The sequence below is a fragment of the Squalius cephalus genome (assembly GCF_949319135.1).
Source record: "Squalius cephalus genome assembly, chromosome: 23".
NCBI lineage: Eukaryota > Metazoa > Chordata > Actinopteri > Cypriniformes > Leuciscidae > Squalius > Squalius cephalus.
Window position 1 is genome coordinate 3,203,377 of NC_137144.1, and position 27,199 is coordinate 3,230,575.

General features: G+C 43.9%; 3 protein-coding genes across 3 annotated transcripts; all 3 read left to right on the forward strand.

Moving 5' to 3' along the window:
- Nucleotides 1-234: 234 nt before the first annotated feature.
- Nucleotides 235-1,326, forward strand: LOC307151270 (uncharacterized protein; the record flags this gene model as incomplete). The annotated part of the gene is made up of 2 exons (XM_079859224.1): nucleotides 235-342; nucleotides 448-1,326. 2 exons carry the CDS (start codon nucleotides 235-237, stop codon nucleotides 1,324-1,326), a joined length of 987 nt encoding a protein of 328 aa, XP_079715350.1.
- Nucleotides 1,327-1,482: 156 nt separating this feature from the next.
- On the forward strand, nucleotides 1,483-3,735 carry LOC307151563 (sentrin-specific protease 2-like). The gene is made up of 8 exons (XM_079859662.1): nucleotides 1,483-1,573; nucleotides 2,197-2,316; nucleotides 2,407-2,472; nucleotides 2,652-2,740; nucleotides 2,833-2,938; nucleotides 3,042-3,147; nucleotides 3,364-3,437; nucleotides 3,545-3,735. The coding sequence occupies exons 1-8, from the start codon at nucleotides 1,505-1,507 to the stop codon at nucleotides 3,644-3,646; spliced, it is 732 nt and encodes a 243-aa protein (XP_079715788.1). The 5' UTR covers nucleotides 1,483-1,504; the 3' UTR covers nucleotides 3,647-3,735.
- Nucleotides 3,736-20,243: 16,508 nt separating this feature from the next.
- Nucleotides 20,244-23,015, forward strand: LOC307151271 (E3 SUMO-protein ligase ZBED1-like; the record flags this gene model as incomplete). The annotated part of the gene is made up of 3 exons (XM_079859225.1): nucleotides 20,244-21,380; nucleotides 21,870-22,161; nucleotides 22,825-23,015. 3 exons carry the CDS (start codon nucleotides 20,244-20,246, stop codon nucleotides 23,013-23,015), a joined length of 1,620 nt encoding a protein of 539 aa, XP_079715351.1.
- Between the last annotated feature and the right edge of the window lie 4,184 nt (nucleotides 23,016-27,199).

A 27,199-nucleotide genomic window follows, 5' to 3' on the forward strand; every position in this document is an offset into this window, starting at 1 on the left:
TACACAACTTAAAATTTTTGCAGATCACTGTGCGACTTATATTACATGACTTGCTCTGGAGTGTTGAAGTCGTTGTGGTGTTTACACTACATAACACTACGTAAATTATCTGAAACGGATTCCCAAAGATTCCCAAAGATTCTTCAGTAACAATTACACTATAATTTTTTCAGAGCTCTTGGAAAACTGGTTAAAGACAAAACCAATACCTGGGATCAATATTTAGAACCTGTCATGTTTGGCTTGCGGACCAAGAAGCAACTTACGACACAGTTTTCCCCCTTCCACCTAATGTTTGGAAGAGAGGCCCGTTATCCGAGTCAAGTCCCTGAGTATTTTCAGGTGAAGGATAACCTTTATAGACTTTTTCAATGTCCACTGAAACATAATATATACTTTAAACAGCTATGATATATAGATTAAATCTTTACTTCCATATCTCCACAGATGAAAGACACCATGGAGAATGATTTCCTGGCTGAAGAGGTGGCAATCGACATCCAGCGCCATGAGGAGATCATGAAGATTGTGGAGGACAACACTAAGAGACAGCACGACAGAATCAGGGGAAGGACAAGACAGAAGGGTCTTCTGTTACCAGTGGGGGCCCTGGTATGGAGAGAAAATGTGAGGAGCCAGCAGAGGAAAGGGGGAAAACTCGACCGAGAGTACTTGGGACCTTTTACAGTGGTCAAGGTTGAGGGGAAAAGTGTGGACTTGATTGACATCAATGGCCGCACCTTCCCAAAGGTCAGCATCGACCACTTAAAAATGTACGTGGAGGAGGTCCCAAGAGTGCCACAAAGAATGAAAAGGGCCCCACCCCCTGTTGGCTCCGCAACCCCAATTAAAACTCTAACCCCCTTGGTTGAGGATGAGGATGACGCCTCTCCAACCCCATCCCCTGTTAGCGCCTCTACCCGTGTCACCTCCCCAACACCACCCCCTGTTAGCGCCTCTACCCGTGTTACCTCGCCAACAACATCCCCTGTTAGCACCTCAACGCCTGTTAGCTCGCCAACACCATCCCCTGTTGGCAACTCAACCCGAGGTACCATGCCAACACCATCTCCTGTTGGCACCTCAACCCATGTTACCTCGCCAACACCATCCCCTGTTGGCACCTCAGCACCTGTTACCTTACCAACACCATCTCCTGTTGGCACTTCAACGCCTGTTACCTCACCAACACCATCTCTTGTTGGCACTTCAACCCCTGTTCCCTCCCCAGCCCCCATGGATGAGAATGAGGAGGATGATGCCTCCCCCCAGTGCAACAAAACCTCACACCCTGGGTTCCATGAGCAGTGTAGGTGGACAAAATAACTCTTAACAGCAATCATGTTAACCTTTTGAATTTTGTGAATCTCCTGTATACATATCAGCATATTGAACTAGAAATGAATGCCATATACTTACTAGTAATTTATATCCAAATGTCACGTCATCAAAAGGCATAACAGACGCCTGGGGAGGGAATAAATCCCATGTCCTGCTGTCCCGCATGGGCCCATATAAGTTGTTTTATTGGGACATTGCAAGGACTGCGCCGGGACAAGATTTGGAGAGTGAGGTAAGCTTTGTTATTGGTTGCACTTTAAGGGAAATCTGAAATGTACTTGTATAGTAGTGTTGAAATGAATTTATATTTGTACTTATATAATTCATACTGTCACAGTTTGCTGTAGTGTGTTGAATAAGTAATTGATAACAACAATATGGTGATAACAAGCAATTATAGATAAGTCAAAACAGGTGAACTTAACAAATAGTACAGTATTAATGGATACATCCTGGATATGGTGCCAAAGGTCCACAAACTTACATTCCAGCACTTTTGATATCAGATAAAGACTTACATCACATACACAATTTCATACCGGTATAGTATTTCAATAAACTTCTAAATTTACATATTAACTGAACACACCCCTAGAACAACTCAACAAATGACAGTACTCAAAAGAGGAACAATATCATACACAGAGTATATCTGGAACACCATTACAGTACTACACACCGATATAGTACATTCATGAATATCAAAAATACTGTACTAATAAATTGAAAAAATGCGGAAAACTAAAAGGACACGAAAACAAGAGAAAAACATAGCCATATTTAAGGAATACCGTTACATTATTTACAATTACACATTACTTACAATTATTTCCCAAACCTGTACTTACACTTTAGGTGATCAATGCACTGATGTGCAAAATGGTAATAGAGAAGAACAAGGTAGGAGGGAAGGCCCTTTTCATCGATTCTTTCGAAATGACGAGGATCTGGGAAGGAAAGGGGTCAAGATTGAAGGTAGGCAGAGTTTAGGTTAGTTCTGTAAAAAGACTCCAAATTTAATGATGTCATGTTAGTGATTCTGAAAATGCTCCTGGTCTTTTGCAGTGTGATCCCACCCAACACAACCTACTTATGGGTGCTGTCTATGAGCCAGGCCACTGGATATTAACTGTAAGTGCAAGTACTTGGTCTTATGCATGCATACACACAGAAATACACACATGGTCCAATGGGGGTCACCTAAGAATTGCAGAAGAATTGCAGCGGAAACCCAACATATTTTTCAGCCATTTATTCACACAAAATACTTTGAAGACAATGTAAGCACATGTGACATTCTGATTCTTTAGGTGATCTTTCCCAAGGAAAGACACAGTATTGTTCTGGACCTCCTGGGCAATGACAAATGCAAGTTTGAAAAATGTTTGCAGTCTACAAGGTAACTCATAAAAACCATGGTAATAAGTTTTCACTTAAAAACACATATATAAGAATGTATTCTCATATGTCATGGTGTTGGTGTACCAACAGGGCGTTCATCAGGAAGAAAGGGTGCAATGTGTCGAGGTGGACAGCCGGCACTGTTCCACACACCCTGCAGGCGGATGGCAACTCCTGCGGAGCCTTTGTCCTGAAAGTAAGTTTGTGATTTCTGTGTAGGCTTTGTGGTTCTAAACAATACAAAGTGTTGAACGTATGACCAGTTGACCAAACAACTAATTAAGTATATGTCACATTAGTATGCAGAGAAGATACTGAAAAACGAGCCACTGTTATTCTCTAATAAAAGAGAAGCAGTAGCTCACTACAGGAAGGAGGTGGCCAGGACACTTCTGGAGAAGTCTGGTAATGTAGCATATATTCTGGTCAGATGCATGTATTCCTACCTTATTTTCTGGTCAGATGCATGTATTCCTAGTTTATATTCTGGTCAGATGCATGTATTCCTAGCTTACATTCTGGTCGGATTCATGTATTCCTAGACATATTGACAAATGTTATTGTATTTGTATTGTATTGAAACAATTGTTGACAAGTCTTATTGGTGTCACTGATGACCAGATGACCTTCGTGAGCTGTGCCACCATTGTGGTGAAAACAACGTTTTGTCCGAAGATGGGAAGACAACCAAATGGGTAAAGGATCCCATTATAAAACTTCATTTTTAGTGTCTTTGTTACAGTGAATTTAAAATATTTACTCCCAATTGTTTGCTATGTTGTCTTCACCTTTGTTGTTACAGGTCCAATGTGACACATGTGACCGGTGGTTCCACATGGTATGTGTTAAACATGGAAGCCCCGAGAGTGAAACCTTCAGTTGTGCCGCATGTACAAGTGTGTAAAATAAATGTAGTTTTATCTTGAAATGGTTTTATGTTTGTGTAAGCCTAGTACGGGTAAGTACACACTAGGTTAGTTAAATGAATATACAATTACCCCTAATAAAAATAATTCACCTTAAAGGAAAAAATTAAATCACCACATCAAGTGATTTGCATACACAAAATTACAACTTGTATTAATTGAACAACAATTGAAATAAACAATTACAATAACAAGTGTGTGGGTGCGTTATCAGTGTACGTGTATGACTTAATAAGTCATCAAGGATCACCAGTTCTGTCCACTCAAATTCACATAAGCCAAATCCATTTTGTTCAGTGCTAGGCGCCTGGGAGCAGGGTTGCCAGGTGCCATCAAGGTTTTCCAGCCCAAAACCTTGTCAAAAAACACCCAATCTGGCAACCCTGTCTGGGAGCTGCGCAGCTGAGCGTCATTAATTATGCAGTTACAGTGAGGTCACATATTTTGATAGCTGAATATCATATTTTGTGACCTATCATATATTGTGACCTATGTGGTACTGGGTCTGTGATGTCTCTAATTAATAAAACATGTGTCTATATTAGTCTGAAGGAATGTTATTGCAGACCAGAAACAGTATTTTGAAGTTTCACTCATTAATTATGCAGTTATAGTGAGGTCACATATTTTGATAGCTGAATATCATATATTGTGACCTATGTGGTACTGGGTCTGTGATGACTCTAATTAATAAAACATGTGTCTATATTAGTCTGAATAGATGCTATATCAACCCTAAAACAGTATTTTGAAGTTTGACTCATTTATTAGGCAGTTACAGTGAGGTCACACATTTTGACAGCTGCCTATCATATTTTGTGACCTATCATATATTGTGACCTATGTGGTACTGGGTCTGTGATGACTCTAATTAATAAAACATGTGTCTATATTAGTCTTAATGGATGCTATATCAACCCCAAAACAGTATTTTGAAGTTTGACTCATTTATTAGGCAGTTACAGTGAGGTCACACATTTTGACAGCTGCCTATCATATTTTGTGACCTATCATATATTGTGACCTATGTGGTACTGGGTCTGTGATGTCTCTAAATAATTAAACATGTGTCTATATTAGTCTGAATGGATGCTATATCAACCCCAAAACAGTATTTTGAAGTTTGACTCATTTATTATGCAGTTACAGTGAGGTCACACATTTTGACAGCTGCCTATCATATTTTGTGACCTATCATATATTGTGACCTATGTGGTACTGAGTCTGTGATGACTCTAATTAATAAAACACGTGTCTATATTAGTCTGAATGGATGCTATATCAACCCTAAAACAGTATTTTGAAGTTTGACTCATTTATTAGGCAGTTACAGTGAGGTCACACATTTTGACAGCTGTCTATCATATTTTGTGACCTATCATATATTGTGACCTATGTGGTACTGGGTCTGTGATGACTCTAATTAATAAAACATGTGTCTATATTAGTCTGAAGGAATGCTATTGCAGACCAGAAACAGTATTTTGAAGTTTGACTCATTTATTAGGCAGTTACAGTGAGGTCACACATTTTGACAGCTGTCTATCATATTTTGTGATCATATATTGTGACCTATGTGGTACTGGGTCTGTGATGACTCTAATTAATTAAACATGTGTCTATATTAGTCTGAATGGATGCTATATCAACCCCAAAACAGTATTTTGAAGTTTGACTCATTTATTAGGCAGTTACAGTGAGGTCACACATTTTGACAGCTGTCTATCATATTTTGTGACCTATCATATATTGTGACCTATGTGGTACTGGGTCTGTGATGTCTCTAAATAATTAAACATGTGTCTATATTAGTCTGAATGGATGCTATATCAACCCTAAAACAGTATTTAGACGTTTGACTCATTTAATAGACAGTTACACTGAGGTCACATATTTTGATGGCTGCCTATCATATATTGTGACCTATCATATATTGTGACCTATGTGGTACTGGGTCTGTGATGACTCTAATTAATAAAACATGTGTCTATATTAGTCTGAATGGATGCTATATCAACCCTAAAACAGTATTTTGAAGTTTGACTCATTTATTATGCAGTTATAGTGAGGTCACACATTTTGACAGCTGTCTATCATATTTTGTGACCTATCATATATTGTGACCTATGTGGTACTGAGTCTGTGATGACTCTAATTAATAAAACATGTGTCTATATTAGTCTGAATGGATGCTATATCAACCCCAAAACAGTATTTAGACGTTTGACTCATTTAATAGACAGTTACACTGAGGTCACATATTTTGATGGCTGCCTATCATATATTGTGACCTCTGTACAATACGCTGATTTCACGCAGCCGTTATTTTGAAATCGAAAGCGAGGCTCCGGTGGGAAGAAAACCGGAAGTGTCGCCTTTAATCACAGGAGAGTCGTGAATGCGATGGCGTATTGTTGTGTTTAATGATGTTGTGTCAATTCTAAAACTGTACATACATTTCTTTTATACTTTAGACTATATACAGTGAAATTCATTTATAAATAAAATATTTTTTTTATATAATTCAGAAAGTAAAAAAAGAAGCAGGAATGAACTATATACATATCCTATATTGGATATTAACATCCAATAATGTAAATCGCGGCAGCAGCTTCAGGTTGGTAGTCCAAAGGCATTGTTGTTTATCGATACTTCCGGGGTTTTTCCCACCGGAGCCTCACTTTCGATTTCAAAATGGCGGCTGCGTGAAATCAGCGTATACAATACAGCCCCGATGTAAATTACAAATGTAACTCGTGCATTGAATCAGAAAGAAATAATACATGTTTAGAAACATTTCAGATATTTATTTTCAGATAAACATGTAAATTACAAATGCAACTCGTGCATTCAGTCAGAAGGAATTAGAATTTTTTTAAAAATCACATTTCACAATTTGTCACAGCGGATTAACGTTACTTTCTCATTATGAAGCAATATAAACCTGAGAATATACAGCTTTCAGCAGCGGCTTGCATTCATAGATGTAATGTTTTCTTGCGCAGTTTACGTAGATGCTCTTCTTCGTCCTTGATTATCTGCCACGCACGAGCATAAGATGTGCAGCAGCGCCCTCTTGGGTCACAGAATCTGATGGGTCACAGTTTTTGGTGCAACACCGGTGCCACCCACAGTGGCAGCTGGCACACCTAAAAATGGATGCAGAATTATTTTTTATAGTCTTAATAAAAAATGTTTTACTAAACTTGGGCTACTGTTGTTTACCTAGAATACATATATTTTTTTTTAAATCAACCCTTTCATGCGTAAGTTAAAAATATTTTAACCTGACCCCTTGTTTCCATGGCGACGCGTCATGATTGTCACGTGACAGACACACCGCAGCCACAATAACTAACAGATGTATCGCTATTCGTTTTATTTCGTTTTTCCTTTAAAAATATTCACAAACTTGCTTACCATGTCAACTATCTGATATTCCGATTCTTCGTTTAAAAACCTTTATAAATTATCTTGATCTATAACGATGAGCGCTGCAGTTCAGAGTCCTGTCAGCCGGATTTACAGCACCTGAATTCCCCAGTTTCTCCCGAAATACATGAAAGTAAGTGGCTGTTGAACTGGGAGAAAAATAGAGTAAACTTTATAGTTCCGCTATGTTTGTCTGATATATGAATAAAACACGTCGGCAAATTATATTTGAATAGATTGTTTTTGCTGCTTCCATAGACATCAGTGTGTATTTTACAAACTACAAATGTATTGTTTTACTAGTACTTATGTCTATTTAAATGTCTGAAACATAAAATAAACAATATGTGGTTGAAAACACTGCATATTAGTTGTGATAGCTGAGCGCGTCCGTCTCTGGCTCAGCGCCAGCCGAGCCAACGCGCGAAAGCAGTTTGAATCTGGCAGTTCTGTGACATCACTGAACATTCTAAAGTAACGCAAGTGTATTTCCCTCATATTAAATATAAAACGCATGTGTACACTATTTTTCTAACGTCTGTACTCCTTTATTAAGGGAGTATGGATGTATAAACAGACGTTTCAGTATATTAGTATTAAACGCATTTTCTGATCATTTATATTTCAAGTTTTGACTGCAAATGTAACGTCCATAACGCTGGAACTCCCCAATAGTAATGTAAAGATGTGGTAGCATTGGATCTGGACGGGAAGGATAACTCTGGGAGTTGGAAGCATAGGTTGGAAGGGGGGGGGGGGGGGGGGGGGGGGGGGGTGTCGCGATTCTGCCTTCTCACACCGCGACCAGTGTTGTGTGTAACTTATTACAAGTAACTTGAGTTACGTAATCAGATTACTTTTTCCAAGTAGGCTAACTAGTAAAGTAACGCATTACTTTTAAAATTTACAACAAAATATTTGAGTTACTTTTTCAAATAAGTAACGCAAGTTACTTTTGTTCCCATTTATTGACTGACAGCTCTCTTGTCGAGAGAGAGTGTGTGTAAACATGATGGTTATTGTAGTTCTAAACTAAATGTGAGCGTGCATTTACTCATCTCACTTGCACACAAAAAAGATTCAATACTCCTCAATATGAATAAAATCAGTGAAATGCAGAATCAGAATACTATGCAAACCTCCAATAACTAAATGTTAAATAAAACAATTATTTATGCATTTAATCTCACTTTATTGACTAATATACTTCTGACATCCAGAATAACAGCAGATGAAAGGTTTGTTTGAGCTGTTCCTCTACTGTACACTGCTGTACTCTTATCTCTACTGTACACACGTGAATCTGCATTTCCTTCAGCCTGAGGATTATTAATTCACTTTTGGTGTGAAAGGGTCTTTACATTTGGCCAAAAATATAACTTTTTTTGTTATAAAAAACAAAGCCAGCCCAGATGAAAAAAAAAGTAACGCAAATGTAATGTAACACATTACTTTTCTAAAAAGTAGGCTAACTAACACAATTAGTTACTTTTTAAGGGAATAACACAATATTGTAATGCATTACTTTTTTTAAAGTAACTTTCCCCAACACTGACCGCGACACAGGTTCGTGGCCCTGAGTGTCGCGATTTCAGTTTCATTTCGCATATAGCCTGCAGCCCTTATAATCATAGATGACGCCACGGGTTTTTATTTAAAATAAAGAGCGTAGCCTATGCTTGTATGTAGGTCTATGGGCAATTTCAATTCACAATACTTACTAAAATATAATGAATATCATTTTATTGCATTTGTATTAGCCTAGTTGTTTGTTGTTGTTGGTCTTAACGCAAGTTTACAAAGGACTAAAGGGGGGGGGGGGGTCCTAAATTGACAGGGTCGGTCGGGTTACGGCAAACAAGAATATTTTTAAGGCTGGCCTAATCTGACAATAAATGTGGCACACCCAGATTTTCAGATGCACACCCAGAGTCTCTTTTCTGGCTACGCTACTGGTGTGTGTGTGTTTGTTTGCGCTCTCGTGCAGGAATGTTTGTTTATGTGGGCTCAGGCACAGGTGTGTGTGTGTGTGTGTGTGTGTGTGTGTGTGTTTGTGCGCTCGTGCAGGATTGTTTGTTTGTGTGGGCTCAAGCACAGGTTTGTGTGTGTGTGTGTGTTTGTTTGTGCTCTCGTGCAGGATTGTTTGTTTGTGTGGGCTCAAGCACAGGTTTGTGTGTGTGTGTGTGTTTGTTTGTGCTCTCGTGCAGGATTGTTTGTTTGTGTGGGCTCAAGCACAGGTTTGTGTGTGTGTGTGCGCTCGTGCTGGAATGTTTGTTTGTGTGGGCTCAAGCACAGGTTTGTGTGTGTGCGCTCGTGCTGGAATGTTTGTTTATGTGGGCTCAAGCACAGGTTTGTGTGTGTGTGTGTGTTTGTTTGTGCTCTCGTGCAGGATTGTTTGTTTGTGTGGGCTCAAGCACAGGTTTGTGTGTGTGTGTGCGCTCGTGCTGGAATGTTTGTTTGTGTGGGCTCAAGCACAGGTTTGTGTGTGTGTGTGCGCTCGTGCTGGAATGTTTGTTTATGTGGGCTCAAGCACAGGTTTGTGTGTGTGTGTGTGTTTGTTTGTGCTCTCGTGCAGGATTGTTTGTTTGTGTGGGCTCAAGCACAGGTTTGTGTGTGTGTGTGTGCGCTCGTGCTGGAATGTTTGTTTATGTGGGCTCAAGCACAGGTTTGTGTGTGTGTGTGTGTGTTTGTTTGTGCTCTCGTGCAGGATTGTTTGTTTGTGTGGGCTCAAGCACAAGTTTGTGTGTGTGTGTGCGCTCGTGCTGGAATGTTTGTTTTTGTGGGCTCAAGCACAGGTGTGTGTGTGTGTGTGTGTTTGTGCTCTCGTGCAGGAATGTTTGTTTATGTGGGCTCAAGCACAGGTGTGTGTGTGTGTGTGTGTGTGTGTGTGTGTGTGTGTTTGTGCTCTCGTGCAGGAATGTTTGTTTATGTAGGCTCAAGCACAGGTGTTTATGTGGGCTCAAGCACAAGTGTGTGTGTTTGTGCGCTCATGAATGGTATAAGCCTGGTTGTTTGTGTGCATGTGTTTCTGTTTATATGGTGTGGATACAGAAACAATGTAAAATGTTTTGCAAATGACTTATTTCTTTATTTTTTTTATATCACAGACCATCATCTGAAAATGAATCTGATGAAGTATGGGTCCTGGGAGCCAGTCAGTAAAAAACAACATACTGAGGGACAGAATGACAGCACCTCATCAGAAGAGGAGCCCCATCCTCCACCTTCCCAGAGAGGTTCTGCCAGCAAAACACCAAGATGCAGTGAATCTGGATAAGGTATATAATTGCTCTAAGTGTAACCTTTCATTAGAGCCCAAAATTATGACTGTAGAGTAAAGCATTCAAGAATAGCAGCATGTTATGTGTCTGTGGTTACAAAGGGTCATTTGGAGTCTCCAAGTGGCCTTTATTGGGGAGCGCCTAGACATAAACTTAGATAAACTTGTGTAAAACACTCATTATCTAAGGTATTATTATAAAATTGTAAACTGGGTTTGGTAAGGCTTCATACTGTGATCCCACAGTGTTTTCCAGCTAATACCTCCCAGCTGTAGTTATCTGCAGGCATGTTTTTACAAAAACATGCGCGCCTATTGGCTGGTCTGCTGGCAACTGCTTAAGCCTATCGAGCGAGACCTAGAGTGACGTCAGACCCAATGAGGGCGCTTCGCGCCCTCTGCGTCACGTCGCGTGGCTTAGGTCTATAAATACCGCTCGCAGGCATTATATCTCTGATTTTTCATCCTTCAGCGAAGCAACTCACATCGCTGGATCTGAGAAGAAGCCGCGATGTTGAAGAAGCACTTCAGCGGGACGAGTCGACGAAGCTGCTGGCCGCGCCGCCTTCATCGCCTTCCTGCTGCGCTATCCAGCGCCCATATCCTTTCTTGCACTGTGTGTGTGTGTTCGCCGGCGCGACTCACACTGTCTAAAAGAGCTGCGTCTTTTTCAAGATGCCTTCTTGCGGCTCGTGCAAAGCCACACTCAGCGACGGGGACCGCCATGTCATCTGCGCTTCCTGCCTGGGTCAAGAACATGCAGCTCTCGCGCTCGCTGATGGCGGCTGCCATCACTGCGAGCTGTTGCCATTAGCGACTCTGAGGACTGAGGGCACTGTTCAGCGAGACTGCGCCCACACCTGCTGTTGTGCCGCGCCGTAAAAAGCGCCGCGCTCAGCGAATCCCGGAGCCCTCTCCCAGCCGTCAAAGCTCGCCGGTGCGCCCGCCTGCTTCTCCGGTTTCATCAGCTTCACTTCCGGACGGACAGCAGCTGCGGTCTGCCGCCGCTTCTGTCGATGACGCTGATGAGATCGACGCGCTGCTGCGAGAGGGGGATTCCTGCTCTCTCATAGCATCAGGCAGTGAGGATTGGGCGAGCTCTGAGGATCCCGCCCCCCCTGCCCGTGCTTTTACGGGTAAGAGAGCGAGCATTGAGGCGGAGCTCATGCGCGTGCTCACTCAGGCCACGGCGAGCCTCGGCCTCGAGTGGATTACGCCTGAGCAGCCTGCTCACAACCGGCTGGACGGCTACTTCCTGCCTGGGGAGCGCGTTTCACCTGCATCCAAGCCAGCGCCTTTTCTTCCTGAGCTTCATGAAGAAGTCGCTAAGTCTTGGGGCTCCCCTTTTTCGGCCAGGACACGATCCTCTGTCTCTTTGGCGTTCTCCGCTGTCTACGACGCAAAGAACAGAGGCTACCACTCCCTACCGCCGGTCGAAGAGGCTATTGCAGCGCACTTATGCCCGCCCTCTGCTGGACGGCGTGCTAAGATGGCGCTGCCCTCAAAAGCCTGCCGCACGACGTCAGCCCTGCTCCGCCGCGCTTTCTCCTCCGCCGGGCAGGCCGCGTCAGCGTTGCACACCATGGCCACGCTCCAGATATACCAGGCCGATCTCCTCCGTAAGCTGGACGAGAGAGGACCTGACGCAATCTGCGTGCCGGACTTGAGGAGCGCTACAGACTTCGCTCTTCGCGCCACCAAGTCAGCAGCACAGGCCATTGGATGGAGCATGGCCTCGCTCACTGTGTCTGAGAGACATCTGTGGCTGACGCTCTCGGACATGACTGAGTCAGAACGCACCGCGTTCCTCGACGCGCCGCTTTCCCCTGCCGGCCTCTTCGGAACCTCGGTCAAAGATTTCGCCGATAGGTTCGCTGAGGTGCAGAAAGCGACCCAGGCCATGAAGCACTTCCTCCCGAAGCGCTCCAGTTCTGCAGCAGGCCGTGCGAAACCGTCTGCTCAGAGCTCACAGCCTAAGCCTCCGCCCACCGCCTCCTCTTCTCAACGCCGCCAAGCCCAGAGCTCGAGACCGCGCTCTCGCTCATCCGGCCGCCGCCCCGCTTCGCGTGGCCCGCGGCAAAAGATTGCGTTGAAGCCAGAGGCCCCGAAATCGTCCTAGCACGCCTAGGAAAGCGACGGTGTCCAAGTCCCGCTGCGGCCGGACTTCCACCAAAGCTTGCCGCTCGTCCAGTTCCAGGAAATGTGACTGGTCCAGCGTATTTAGCAGCCAACAAGCCGGTTCCATTGCCCGCTTGCCTGCACACAAAAGCCGTTTTTACGGCTACCCAGATAAATCCCTTAAAGAGTGTATGTTCTGGTGTCCCGGCCACGGCCGACGGTGTTTCATGTGTAGAAAAAATGCCCACTACTCAGTGCCCATTCCTACACACAAGCACAGCCCTTCACACAGGGCTCGCGCACATAAAATCGACTCAGATCGATTGCGCTTCAAATGTAGCAAAAGTGCCCACTACCCAGTGCCCACAAACGCTACTTCCCACATGTCTCACGGTCCCTGGAAATACAGGACCAGTATGCATATGCTCTGCTCACGCGAGCAATGCTGTAAAGGTGGTGTATGTGCCCGCTGCTCTGCGCCCACGCCCACACACAGACATGAAACTAGCCCAGCCCTCCTCCTCTCAGCTAGACACTGCAGAGGAGTCGAGCGCGGGCATTCTGCCCGCTGTTATCAGCGCGCCCCCTGCCTCAGATGTCATGAGCGCGACGCTTATGTCACAGCACACAAAAGCCGCTGTATCGCGAGCCGATCAGAGCGTGCTTCGCATCCAGCCCCTAGCTACTCGCGCACCTGCGTGGGAAAAGCTTCCCGGGGTTTCGAGATGGGTGCTGAACATCATAAAAGAAGGCTATTCGCTGCAGTTTCGCCGACGCCCTCGCCGCTTCATGGCGCGCGTCGAGACCACGGTAGAATCGAAAGTAGCTCATCTACTTCGAGCCGAGATTTTGAAACTGTTGAGCAAAGGGGCTATAGAACCCCTATCTCAAGCTCAAAGCGAAGGGGGGCTTTACAGCAGATACTTCCTGGTGCCCAAAAAAGACGGGGGTCTCAGACCCATACTAGATCTGCGGCAGCTGAACAGAGCGCTTATGAAGCGCCAGTTCAGGATGCTCACAACCAGAAAAATCCTCGCGCATGTCCGCCAGAGGGACTGGTTTGTGTCAATAGATCTAAAGGACGCGTATTTTCAAATACAGATAGCGTCACGTCACAGGCAATTTTTGAGATTCGCCTTCGAGGGCCAGGCATATCAGTACACAGTCCTGCCTTTCGGCTTGTCCCTGGCACCCCGTACATTTTACGAAGTGCATGGACGCAGCGCTCGCACCCCTCAGATTACGGGGCATACGAGTGCTGAACTATCTGGACGACTGGCTGATTCTAGCCCAATCTCACTCAGAGCTCGTAGAGCACAGGACCATTTTACTCGATCACCTCGAGAATCTCGGTCTCGCAGTGAACTGGGAAAAGAGCTCGCTATTCCCCAGACAGATTATATTTTTTCTGGGAATAGAGCTGAACTCGCTGCTAATGACAGCACGCCTGTCATCTCAGCGCACACTGGACATTCGGCGTGCAGCCGGCTCGTTCCGCTGCGGCGCGATAGTCCCTCTCAAAGCCTTTCAAAGGATGCTCGGTCTGATGGCCTCAGCATCTTCAGTTCTCCAGTTGGGCCTTCTGCGCATGCGCCCACTGCAGTTCTGGCTCAGAAAGAGAGTACCACGCACAGCGTGGGCCTCCGGTCGGCTTCGCGTCAAGGTCAATCAAGCATGCATTGCAGCTTTGAAACCTTGTCCCTTATGAAGCGCCAGTTCAGGATGCTCACAACCAGAAAAATCCTCGCGCATGTCCGCCAGAGGGACTGGTTTGTGTCAATAGATCTAAAGGACGCGTATTTTCAAATACAGATAGCGTCACGTCACAGGCAATTTTTGAGATTCGCCTTCGAGGGCCAGGCATATCAGTACACAGTCCTGCCTTTCGGCTTGTCCCTGGCACCCCGTACATTTTACGAAGTGCATGGACGCAGCGCTCGCACCCCTCAGATTACGGGGCATACGAGTGCTGAACTATCTGGACGACTGGCTGATTCTAGCCCAATCTCACTCAGAGCTCGTAGAGCACAGGACCATTTTACTCGATCACCTCGAGAATCTCGGTCTCGCAGTGAACTGGGAAAAGAGCTCGCTATTCCCCAGACAGATTATATCTTTTCTGGGAATAGAGCTGAACTCGCTGCTAATGACAGCACGCCTGTCATCTCAGCGCACACTGGACATTCGGCGTGCAGCCGGCTCGTTCCGCTGCGGCGCGATAGTCCCTCTCAAAGCCTTTCAAAGGATGCTCGGTCTGATGGCCTCAGCATCTTCAGTTCTCCAGTTGGGCCTTCTGCGCATGCGCCCACTGCAGTTCTGGCTCAGAAAGAGAGTACCACGCACAGCGTGGGCCTCCGGTCGGCTTCGCGTCAAGGTCAATCAAGCATGCATTGCAGCTTTGAAACCTTGGGAGGCAAAAGACTGGTACCAATCAGGTGTAAGCCTGGGGACTTCCTCGAGAGTGATGGTGGTGTCCACGGACGCATCCACCTCGGGATGGGGAGCGCTGCTCGAGGGCAGACCGCTTTTTGGCCAATGGTCAAAGCAGGAGAAGCTCTTACATATCAACTGCCTCGAAATGTTGGCAGTGAGCAAAGCGCTCACGCGCTTTTGTCCCCTCATAAAGGGACACCACGTGCTAATACGTTCAGACAACGTCTCAGTGGTGTCCTACATAAATCGCCAGGGCGGCCTCAGGTCCCTGACTCTGTACAGGCTAACCAGGCGCCTCCTGATATGGGCCCGCAGCAACCTGCTCTCGCTGAGAGCAGCGCACGTGCCAGGGCTCCTAAATATAGGACCAGACAGACTGTCCAGGAACCAGGTTCCGACAGGAGAATGGTCTTTGCACCCACAGACAGTCCAGCTGCTGTGGAAGAAATTCGGCAGAGCGGAAGTAGACCTGTTCGCGTCTCAAGAAAACGCTCACTGTCCAGAATTTTTCTCGAAGAGCAAGGACGCGCTGACCCACGAGTGGCCTCGCCGTCCTCTCTACGCTTTTCCCCCCGTCTCCCTCCTGACTCAGGTGGTAGAACGGGTCAGGGAAGAAGGATGCTCAGTGCTGCTTGTAGCCCCACTTTGGATGAGCCAACCTTGGTTCCCAATTGTGATGCAGTTAGCGAGCACCGCCCCGTGGCCAGTGCCTCTGAGGAGGGATCTCCTCTCTCAAGCCAACGGCTCGATTTGGCATCCTCACCCAGAGCTGTGGTCCCTCCATGTGTGGGCCATCAACGGGTACCCGCTGACCTCCCACAGGGAGTGTTAAACACTATCACACAGGCCAGAGCTCCGTCTACGCGACGTCTCTATGCCTCAAAATGGTCAGTGTTCTCTAGCTGGTGCACAGCTCGTGGTGTGTCACCCCTGCATTGCGGTGTGACGGAGGTTCTCTCCTTCCTACAGGAGCTGTTGGATAAGGGCAGGTCCCCTTCCACGCTCAAAGTCTATGTAGCGGCCATAAAAGTGTTCTCTTCGACCACGCTCGGCCAGTCTATTGGAAGGAACGATTTAGTCATTCGCTTCCTTCGAGGAGCTAAGAGACTGAATCCTCCCAGACCTCCCACAGTCCCTATATGGGACCTTTCTACGGTACTGGAAGCCATGAAAGGTCATCCATTTGAGCCCTTGCAGGAGATTGATCTTAAACACCTGTCTTTCAAGACGGCGTTTCTTCTGGCTCTCGCTTCAGTGAAGCGCATAGGGGACTTACACGCGCTCTCAGTAAGCACGACGTGCATGGAATTTGGGCCGAATGACTCTAGAGTTATACTCAAACCTAAGCACGGTTATGTAAATCCCTCAATACACCGTTCAGAGCACAGGTCATTTCCCTGTCTGCCCTGCCGGTCACTGAAGGAAATATGGACGAAAGCTCCCTTTGCCCAGTCAGGGCGTTAAGAGCTTATGTGTCTCGCTCGTCTGTTTTCAGACAGACGGAGCAGCTCTTTGTTTCGTTCAACGGGCGTTCTAAGGGACTAGCCGCTTCGAAACAGACCCTATCCAGATGGGTAGTGGACGCAATAGCGCTAGCTTACACAACCAAGGGCATGCAGTGCCCGCTGGGTGTCAAAGCGCACTCCACGAGAAGCATGGCTTCATCGTGGGCCTGGTCAAGTGGGATTGCCTTGCAAGATATTTGTATGGCGGCAGGCTGGGCCTCTCCGTCTACATTTATAAGGTTTTACAACCTAGAGGTTCCCGCACTACAGGCCAGACTACTGTCGGTCTAGTATGGCCAAAATCTCATAACTGGCGCTGTCAGTTATGCAGCTATTGAGTATTGCAATCCTTGCTCTATGCTGCTATAAGGAAGATAGTGGCTAAACCCCCCCTCTCTTCCAGGATTCCCTGTGAGTCCCCTGGGTGATTATGTACTGTATGAACTCCGGGCTGTCGCCCTTGAGTCTATAGTATCAGATCCCAGCACGCACAGCGTTTTACTGTAGGTTCCCCTAGCGTATTCTACGCAGTACGAGAGAATCTCTCGTAAGAGAACGTACTCGGTTACTAACGTAACCTCGGTTCTCTCTAGAGAGAGGAACGAGTACTGCGTATCCTGCCGTGCCTGCACGCGCTCTGGTTGCTTCGACTATGAAAAACCAGAGATATAATGCCTGCGAGCGGTATTTATAGACCTAAGCCACGCCCGTCTCGGCGGGACGTGACGCAGAGGGCGCAAAGCGCCCTCATTGGGTCTGACGTCACTCTAGGTCTCGCTCGATAGGCTTAAGCAGTTGCCAGCAGACCAGCCAATAGGCGTGCGAGCTGCCTCGCCTATGTCTGTACAGATGGTGCCCAACCAGAATGAGACTTTTACCGCCGCCGTTCCCGCGGCGGCAAAATTGGGATGTGTATTTGCTGCCTTTTACCGCTGAGTGGCGCTGTAATCACAGACTTTGAAAAGTGTCAGTTTATTCTCTTTAATGCCGTAATCTGCCGCGGCAGTAATCTGAGCTGAGGTCACAGATAAATTTAAGATAAATATTGTGGTTAAACGAATTCAAATTCATTTAATTTAAACAAAGTAGACACACGTTAACATTGTGTGCCCAGTTTTTCTATAATTTAAAAAGGCTATGTCAATAGGTTACTTGTCATTTACTTCGTGTTATTTTAATGTGTTTGTAGATTTATTAACTGAAACATAACAGTGAAATAAATTAAAATAATTTACCGTAAAATTAAAACATTTTCAGGACTTGCAGTTACTAACCGATGTTAGTCGGTTTAAGCATTATTTGTAATATTCAGAATTAGGCTTAGCCTACATGTTGTTATGATTATCAATTGAATTCTTTAATAAATAATCAACCACAATGCCTATTACTACTGCCGCAGCAAAAATAAACCAGTCGAATTTCAAAGTCGTTCGCGAAATTACTATAGGCTATACCGGGCAAGTGACAGGGCAAAACAGCAGCAACTGCGGCATTTTAAATGGTAAGTTTCCTATCTGTTTATTTAAATAAAAATAATAATAATAATTTTCATTATTTGAACAAAAATTAGACTGACTGAATATGTTAAAATATAAACAAACAAAGCAGAGAATAAAACAAACTTTTAGGGAAAAAATATAGGCCTATTATGCTCAGAATTGTTTAACATTAACGAAAGCAAAATATGTAAAAATACATTTCAAACAAAATAAAACAAAACAAATTCGTGGCTGAGTGGTAGGCTATAACTTACGTTTCAAATCCCGAACAAACATGGGCTACTTTTTTATTATTAATTTGATTTGATAGTTCTAAAATATTGCTACACCATATTGTTTTTTTCTCCTATAGCCTAAAGGCTAGGGATGGGCATGATTAATCGACGATCGATAATTGATCGTTAAGAATTTCGTCGATCGCGTTAATTTGTTATCGATTAATCTAATGCATTTTTTTATCTAATGCGGGTTGCGTTGCGTAGTGTGAGTCTTGAAGCAATTAAATGAATTTCACTGTGTGGCAGCAATTAAACACTTTACCACCCGGGGGCAATATTTGACACCATACTCGGTTATCTGTGATCTTCCGTTTTGATTTCAAAATAATCATGAAGAGGTCACGGCGAAGTGTGGCGTGGGACCATTTTAATTTACATTTACATTTACATTTAGTCATTTAGCAGACGCTTTTATCCAAAGCGACTTACAAAGTAGGACTAGATTAAGCGAGTCATCATGAAGAGGCAAAAAACAAAAAGCAGCGCAAGAAGTGCTCAAGATACAAAGTTCAGGCATTATTCAGAGTAGCATAAGCCCGATAAGTGAGGTTTAGAGGGAAAGGGGAGGTGTTTTTTTTTATTTTTTTTTATTTTTTTTATGAGGTTAAGTGCTCCCGGAAGAGATGGGTTTTCAGATGTTTTTTGAATGTTGTCAGGGATTCTGCATTCCGGATGAGGGTGGGGAGAGCGTTCCACCAGCACGGAACTGTGAATGAGAATGTTCTGGAGAGTGATATTGTGGCTCTCTGTGATGGAACCACGAGACGTCGCTCGTTGGCCGATCGTAGGCTTCTGGCAGGGATGTAGACTCGTAGGAGTGAGTGAAAGTAGGAGGGAGCTGAGCCTGTGATAGATCTGTAAGCAAGCGTCAATGCCTTGAACTTGATGCGAGCAGCGAGAGGTAGCCAGTGCAGTGAGCTGAACAGAGGAGTGACGTGGGCCCTCTTTGGCTCGTTGAAGACAAGACGGGCTGCAGCATTTTGGATCATCTGTAGAGGTTTAGTTGCACATGCTGGAAGTCCGGCCAGAAGAGCATTACAGTAGTCAAGCCTAGAAATGACCAGGGCCTGGACGAGAAGTTGTGTTGCATGCTCAGTTAGGAAAGGCCTGATCTTCCTGATGTTGTGCAGTGCAAACCTGCATGATCTAGCTGTCTTTGAAATGTGATCTGTGAAGATCAGCTGGTCATCAAACGTTACTCCAAGATTTCTCACCGACTTTGATGGGGTGATTGATGATGACTCTAGCTGGATAGTGAAGTTGTGCTGTAGAGACGGATTGGCAGGGAGGACGAGAAGCTCAGTCTTTGCCAAGTTGAGCTGCAGGTGATGTTCCTTCATCCACGTCGAGATGTCTGCCAGGCAGCTTGAGATCCGTGCAGCTACTGTGGAATCATCTGGTTGAAACGAGAGGAAGAGCTGTGTGTCATCAGCATAGCAGTGGTAGGAGAAGCCGTGTGCTTGTATGATGTGTCCCAGTGATGTGGTGTAGATGGAGAAGAGGAGGGGACCAAGAACTGAACCCTGGGGAACCCCTGTGGTCAGTTGATGTGCTCTGGATACCTCGCCTCTCCATGCGACCTTGAAGGACCTACCTGTGAGATAGGACTCAAACCAGTGGAGTGAAGTTCCTGTGATGCCCAGTGCTGAGAGGCTGGACAGAAGGATTTGATGATTCACAGTGTCGAAGGCAGCAGACAGATCCAGGAGGATGAGGACTGAGGATTTGGAAGCAGCTTTTGCGATCCGTAGGGCTTCTGTGACAGACAGTAATGCAGTCTCAGTAGAATGCCCTTTCTTGAAGCCGGATTGGTTGACATCCAGCTGGTTGTTGAGAGACAGAAAGGATGTTACTTGGTTGAAAACAGCTCTTTCAAGTGTCTTCGCAATGAATGGTAGGAGAGAGATAGGTCTGTAATGTTCTACATTACAATTACATTACATTAATTACATTACAATAATTTAAAAAACGAAATAGTTCACTGCAAACATTGCGATGCAACGTACAAGTACAACACGGCCACGACGCAGATGATGTACCACTTAAATAAAGTGCATCCGTCCCTGGTCGGTGGCGGTGCATCCTGCTCTCAGTCTCAAGTTCAACCTAGCATCAAGTCGGCGTTAGCGCGGACTCGGAGCTGTGATGCACAACGAGCAGAGAAAATTACCCAAGGGATCTGCAAGTTCATTGAGATGGATATTCTGCCCTTAAGTATTGTTGAGGGCAATGGTTTTCGAGATCTGATACATTTATTGGAACCAGCATATCAAATTCCATCACGACGTACCATCACTAGACTGGTAGAAACTCACTACGAAGAACGAAAGCAGCAGCTGTTAAAAGAATTGAGCAAAGCTGAGAGAGTTGCTCTAACTACAGACTGCTGGACCGCTTTAACAGCTGAGAGCTACATCACCATAACCTGCCACTACATCAGTGATGACTGGCAAATGAACTCAGCGGTCCTGCTCACAGAAAGCCTGCCAGGCCGGCATACAGCTGACCACCTCGCTGAGAAAATGAATGAAGCTGTAGAGCAGTGGGGACTTGAAGGCCGAGTTATTGCATGCGTTCATGACAACGCGGCCAATATTGTAGCTGCCAACAGTCCCACCAGAGTGCCCTGGATTTCCGTTGCCTGCTTTGCACACACCCTCCAGTTGGCCATAAATGACGGATTTGCACTGTATCTTTATCGGGTAATATCAGCGGCTAGTAAACTCGTTAGCCACTTTAATCACAGCACTACAGCAACCAAAGCGCTGCAAAAGAAACAGGAGCAAATGGGCCTCGCAACTCACCGGCTTACCCAGTCGTGTAAAACACGGTGGAACTCCGTGTGCGAGATGTTTGATCGGCTGGTGGAGCAGCGGTGGGCTGTTGTTGCTGTGCTGTCGGACCGAACCGTGACCAAGCTTCAAGATGCCAGGATCCTGGAGTTGAAGGATGAGTACTGGCAGCTGATGGAGGACACACAGCCCGTGCTGTCAGCACTTAAATGTGCCACCACGGTTATGTCTGCAGAGAAAGACGTCTCCATCTCGAACACTTATCCCGTCACCTTCGGCCTCATCAATATCCACCTCATGCGCAGTGAAGGAGACGGGCCCAGACTCATCGAATTCAAGACAAAAGTGCGCTCCTCTCTCATCCAACGAATGAATGTAAGCTAAACTTTTTATCTTAGTTTACATATACATAATTACATGGATACTTTCCTGTTACCTTTTTAGATTTAAGCAATAAGCCCCTCGAAGAATAAAACTGTTACTCCATAAAAATATTCATTTTAATATTTATTTTATTCATAAAATAAACAAAAATATAACATTATTATAACACATGTAGCCTATTCGTTACCTATTTAGATTGAAGCAATAAGCCCCGCTAAGAATAAAACTGTTACTCCATAAAAATGTTCATTTTAATATTTATTTTATTCATAAAATAAATAATAAAAATATAACGTTAATATACACATTTATTCGTTTGTTCGTTACCTATTTAGATTTAAGCAATAAGTCCCGCGAAGAATAAAACTGTTACTCTTATTCCATAAAAATATTTATTTTAATATTTATTTTATGAATAAAATAAACAACAAAAAATACAACGTTTTCTGATTATTGATTCCCCATCATGTATTTATACAGATTGAGGCTGGTGAGTTTGTGTCATTCGCTCCCATGATCTCATCGATGCTGGACCCTCGTCACAAACACCTGGGCTTTCTTACACCAACACAGAGACGGGCTGCTAATGTGAAACTGGTTGAACTGGGAGAGGCGGTGGGGACCGATAGGGCGGCTATCCAACAGGCTGGGGGAGTCGAGGCTGCGTTGTCTGACACGGGCGAGGGGAGCGCAAACACTGAAGTCGCGACCTCCCAGTCATCTGCTATGGCACAACTCCTTGGGGATCACTATACCACTCAATGTGAGGCTGGTATAGGCCTATGTCACACTTCCTGCTTCCGGAACGCGGAGTAGGGATTCAGAACTTCCGGTCAACAGTATTTCTCCATAAGGATTTATATTATCAGCCATAATGTCTAAACCATCCGAGGTAGACTGACCAGGAGCTATGAGGTTGTGAAACGAAGGTTTTTGCTCCTGTAGAAGCTATAAGTTCGTATGAAATCAACCTTGTTTCAAGAAAAACATGTTTTATCCGCGATCTTCTGAAAAAAAAACTACACTACCCACAATCCTAAGCGTAGCAGCAACGTCTGCTGATTGGTCCAACTCGCTGTTACCATAGAAACGTTTACCTAACTGGCGAACGGCCCGCTGCTGTTGTTGTAGTGCACCGGGTTGCTCTGCGTCAGGACGTAGAAAGCCATAACTCAGCTTTCACGCTTTTCCACTTGAGAGTTTTCATTTACCATCCGAACCACATCGTCATATGTGACTTCAGGCAGGTTGCGGAGAGATTTGGTCCAGCGGTATCTATCGGACTCCGCCATTGTAAAGAGCTAACCGGAAGAGCTGTATCCCTACTAAAAGACGTACTTCCGGTCTTCAATTTTTTCGTGATATAGGCCTATTGAAGCAGAACTTCAGAACTTTCTGAGGGAGACTCCCCCACCCCTGAATTGCACACCTACAGACTGGTGGAAAGTGAACGGAATAAGGTTCCCCGCGCTGGCCAAGTTAGCGCGGAGGTACCTCTGCATCCCGGCAACGTCAGTCCCCTCAGAGCGGGTGTTTTCGGCGGCTGGACTGACGGTCACCAGGTTGCGGTCGCGTCTGACCCCAGATCATGTCAACATGCTCTTGTTTCTCAACAAAAACCAGTAGACTGGTGCAGAAGTTGTATGCGATTGCGAGTTACTAAAGTTAGTTATTTTTCACAAGCCTAACGTTAATTTGTTAAGTTAGCTTAATTGTTAGGAAGGCTACGGTAATAGCCTATCTATCACCCTCTTTCTTCTGGCGTGGATAGTTTTGAGTTACATTTTGACAAAATCTGTCAAGTATTATTATGTTTTTTTTGTTTAAGTTATTGTTTAACATGATTCTTTTTTATTATTATTATTTTGGAACAAATTAGGTCTCTGTTTAAAAATGCGCCGGCTCGCAGCTGCAGGTTCCGCTGCTTTAGAGCACCGCATATATGTTCGGTTTGCCTAACTGAACCTAGTTTAACTGTCTCCCACAAGTTAATCTTGTAATAAAGGTCTCATTAAGGAAAAACACGCTGTATTTTTGTATTCATTGCATTTTTGAATTATAGAAGTTAAATAATTAATTTTATTATAAAAATATTAATGATTAATCGATAGTCGATCGTTAATTCTCCCGACGATCGACTAAGAAAATTGAATCGAATGCCCATCCCTACTAAAGGCTATTAAATATTTTATATTTATAAAATAAAATTACCATTCATTTCCATTTTACATTAGGGACATTTTTTTTCCAACAGAATGGCTGAATTAACATCTGCATAATAATAATAATAATAATAATAATAATAATAATAAATAAACAGCACAAGGTCTTGTAAAAACTTTTTTTTTTTTTTGACACATTTTTTTTTTTTTTACTTTTAAAACAGAGAAAATAGTAGACCTAGGCTATTCAGACGATATCTGTGGTCAATGCATTAACAATAGACTCTCGGAGCTTCAAACGATCTGAGATCGAATCTCAGTATAGCCGACAGTGTTTATGTTTTTCCGTTCTTGATGCTTAAATATGCATCTGTTTATTAAAGTCAATCATCTTGTTTAATTATCAATTGTACATTAACATAAATTTGCTACATTCCAGTTGAGCCGCTGCACGCTATGATATATCTGATGAAGGAAGACTGTCAGCCGATTGCACCAGAAAATGAAGATGATGAAGCTCGTCTTTAATCTGCTAAATTATGTTTTTTTTTGTGTGTGAATCATTCACGAGATTGAGATGACTGACAGTAATACCCGGCCATAGCAACGGTAGACATTTTCCAAAACAGATCGAACAAATCAGAAAAATACTTTCAATACAGTATTGCTTTCAATTAAAAAATAAACAATGAAAATGTAAAATAAAAATAAAATTAATTAAGTTTGAAAACCCATCGCACATTTCAAGGTATGAATAAAGTGTCGGGACAGTTTATTTATTTAAACAGGGTTGCATCGATTCGATAGAGTTTATTCCCTTTGTGATGCAAAATAAGAAACATTTTAAATTTATTGTCAAAGAAATTGCAGCTAAATTAAAAAATGAAAACGGTACAAAACGAAAAAAAGTTCAAAGCAACATAAATTAAGAACAGGCGTTTTTCTTTGCCTCTCTCGCGCTGGATATTTTTTTAGTAAGTTTGGTCTCCCTCACTGCGCGCGGTCTTTCTCGAAATTAAGCATTTCAGCGTAAAAAACACCATACAGCTGAAAATACTGTATATGTCGCTGTGTGTCATCCACACAAATCACGAAAGAAAAAACTGTAACAAATAGCTTTTGTTCCTTCAAAGATACAACATGCCTTGCTGAATTCACCTCACAATAAAACGTGGTGGGTCGCGAATTAAAGAGTTCTGTATCTGCTAAATTGAAATTGTGTGTGGAAAACCTTTAAATACAATCAATAAAACTACAATATATAATTTAATAAGATATAGGGCCTACTGTACATAGGCTATGGACCTTTGGAGATTTTGAGATTAAACCTTAAAATAACTTTGCCTTTGCCTGCTCATCAGGCTGGCTCCGACACTCTCCATATGAAAGACGGAACATTAACACTAGTGATCGACCGGAACAGGATCACGGAAAGGCCTGAGAAGACAAAAAGAAACGACCGGAGTCCCTGAAAACCCAAGAAGTGTCCGCGAAGGGACAGAGGAGACTATGAGCGAGGCTGATCCAGACCATGCTAGGCTAATGCTAGAGGGGCTAGCTAAGCTTAGCAGCGAGATTCAAGACTTCAAAACGACCATGAGATGCGAACTAACCTCGTTCAAAACCGAGCTTAAAGAAGACATAACATCACTTCGTCAAGATATGGAGCGGAAATTCAGAGAAAGCAGTAGTGTGCTGGAAGATCAAAAGGCTGGACTGGCGGAAGCCCAAGCTCGCATCGTGGAACTAGAGGAGTGGAATACGGAGGCTAATGTTTCGCTTCAGAGTATGTTAACTCATACACGAAGCATGCAAGACAAGATAACAGATCTTGAAGCAAGGTCAAGGAGAAATAATATCAGAATAGTTGGTTTATTGGAAGAAAGTGAAAAGGATTCTGTGGTGACGTATTTGGACCAGCTTTTTAAAAGGGAGCTGAATCTACCGGAAGACACCGAGCTACATATGCAACGAGCACACAGAACCCCTCCCTTTAAGCCAAAGCCAGGAGAACGGCCCAGGGCAATTGTGGTCAACTTTTTGGAGTTTGAAACCAAAGAAATGATTCTGAAGAAAGCTTGGGAGAAGAAGATACGGGTTGCAGACAGGCCGATTCAGTTTGACCACGATTACCCCACGGAAATAGTGCAAAAACGGCGCGCTTATACGGGCATTAAAAAAGTGCTGAAGGAACGAGGCATCCGCTTCCAGACCCCCTATACTAAGATGCGGATTTTCTGGAACGAAGGCACCAAAAGTTACAACAACGCTATGGATGCAGTATTCGATCTAAGAGCCAGGGGATACGAAGTGAATCTACCAGAGGAGAGTGGCGGAAGGAACAACCGCATCAATGCAGCTACAGGATGGGAGCGAGTCGGTCGCGGTGGAGCTACGTTGGAGGAACGCACACGGGACAAGCTGCGGGAATATCAGAGACTCCAGCAAGACCAAAGACAGAAACACTGAGGTAACGGTTCCGTTAGGGGACCCGGTATAATGTGGAGTCAATTGGGCTAATGTTTTATTTTAATAACTCGATCTGATACAAGAGCTCAGGACTTTTCAAATTTGACACGCGTATAGGCCTACATAAATACCGACAGAGGGGAGCTATAAAGAGTATGTTGGACATTGCTAGACCAGAGAATCCACAAGGATATTCTAAAGTGTCTAGGAGCGGGCCCTCACTTGCAGTGGGGATTTCCTGCCCACCCACCAACAGGGGGAATGGGAGAGGTCTTGAGACATCCCTTTATTGGAAGTCACTTGTTCAGTGTTTAATTTCTCAATTATTGTTGTTTTGTTATTGTTTGGCTGGGTACACAATTACATATCTAAATATAATACGATGCATATTTTAAATATTTTGTCACTGAATGTGAATGGTCTAACTACCCCAAGAAAAAGAGGGAAGGTAATACAAAAATTACGAAAAGAAAAGGTACAATTCGCGTTACTACAAGAGACACATCTGCATGATGAGGAACATGAGAAACTAAAAAAAATGGGATTTAGAAATACATATTACAGTTCATTTAAACAGGGTCGTAAAAGAGGAGTGGCAATTTTGGTATCTAATTCTACAAAGTTTAACTTGGAAAAGGAGATTAAAGAAAGGGAAGGCCGATATGTTATAGTAAAAGGAAGGTTGGCAGATGAGATGGTCACAATCGTGAATGTTTACGCTCCTCCTGAAAGCGACAAGCATTTCTTTAAATCAATGTTTAATACCATCGCAGCTGAAGCCGAAGGAACCCTAATTTGCGGAGGGGACTTTAACATAATCTTAAACCACAAATTGGACACAACGAGTGTTAAGAAAAATAAAAATTATTTGACCAGATTTGTAAAACTGTCAATGGAAGAATTAGGATTGACAGATATATGGAGGAATCTAAATCCCTTTAAGAAAGATTATACCCACTACTCCTCCAGTCACAATGTACATTCGAGGATGGATTATTTTTTTGTTAATAAATCCGATAGATATAAAGTGGATGAATGTAAAATTGGCTGTGCAGATGTATCAGATCATAATGCTTTATATTTAAAAATTAACATTACAAGTAGGAAAAAACAAACTTTGTGGAGACTGAACACAGGTATTTTGAACAATGAGAAAATAGTTCAGGAAATTAAAAAAGA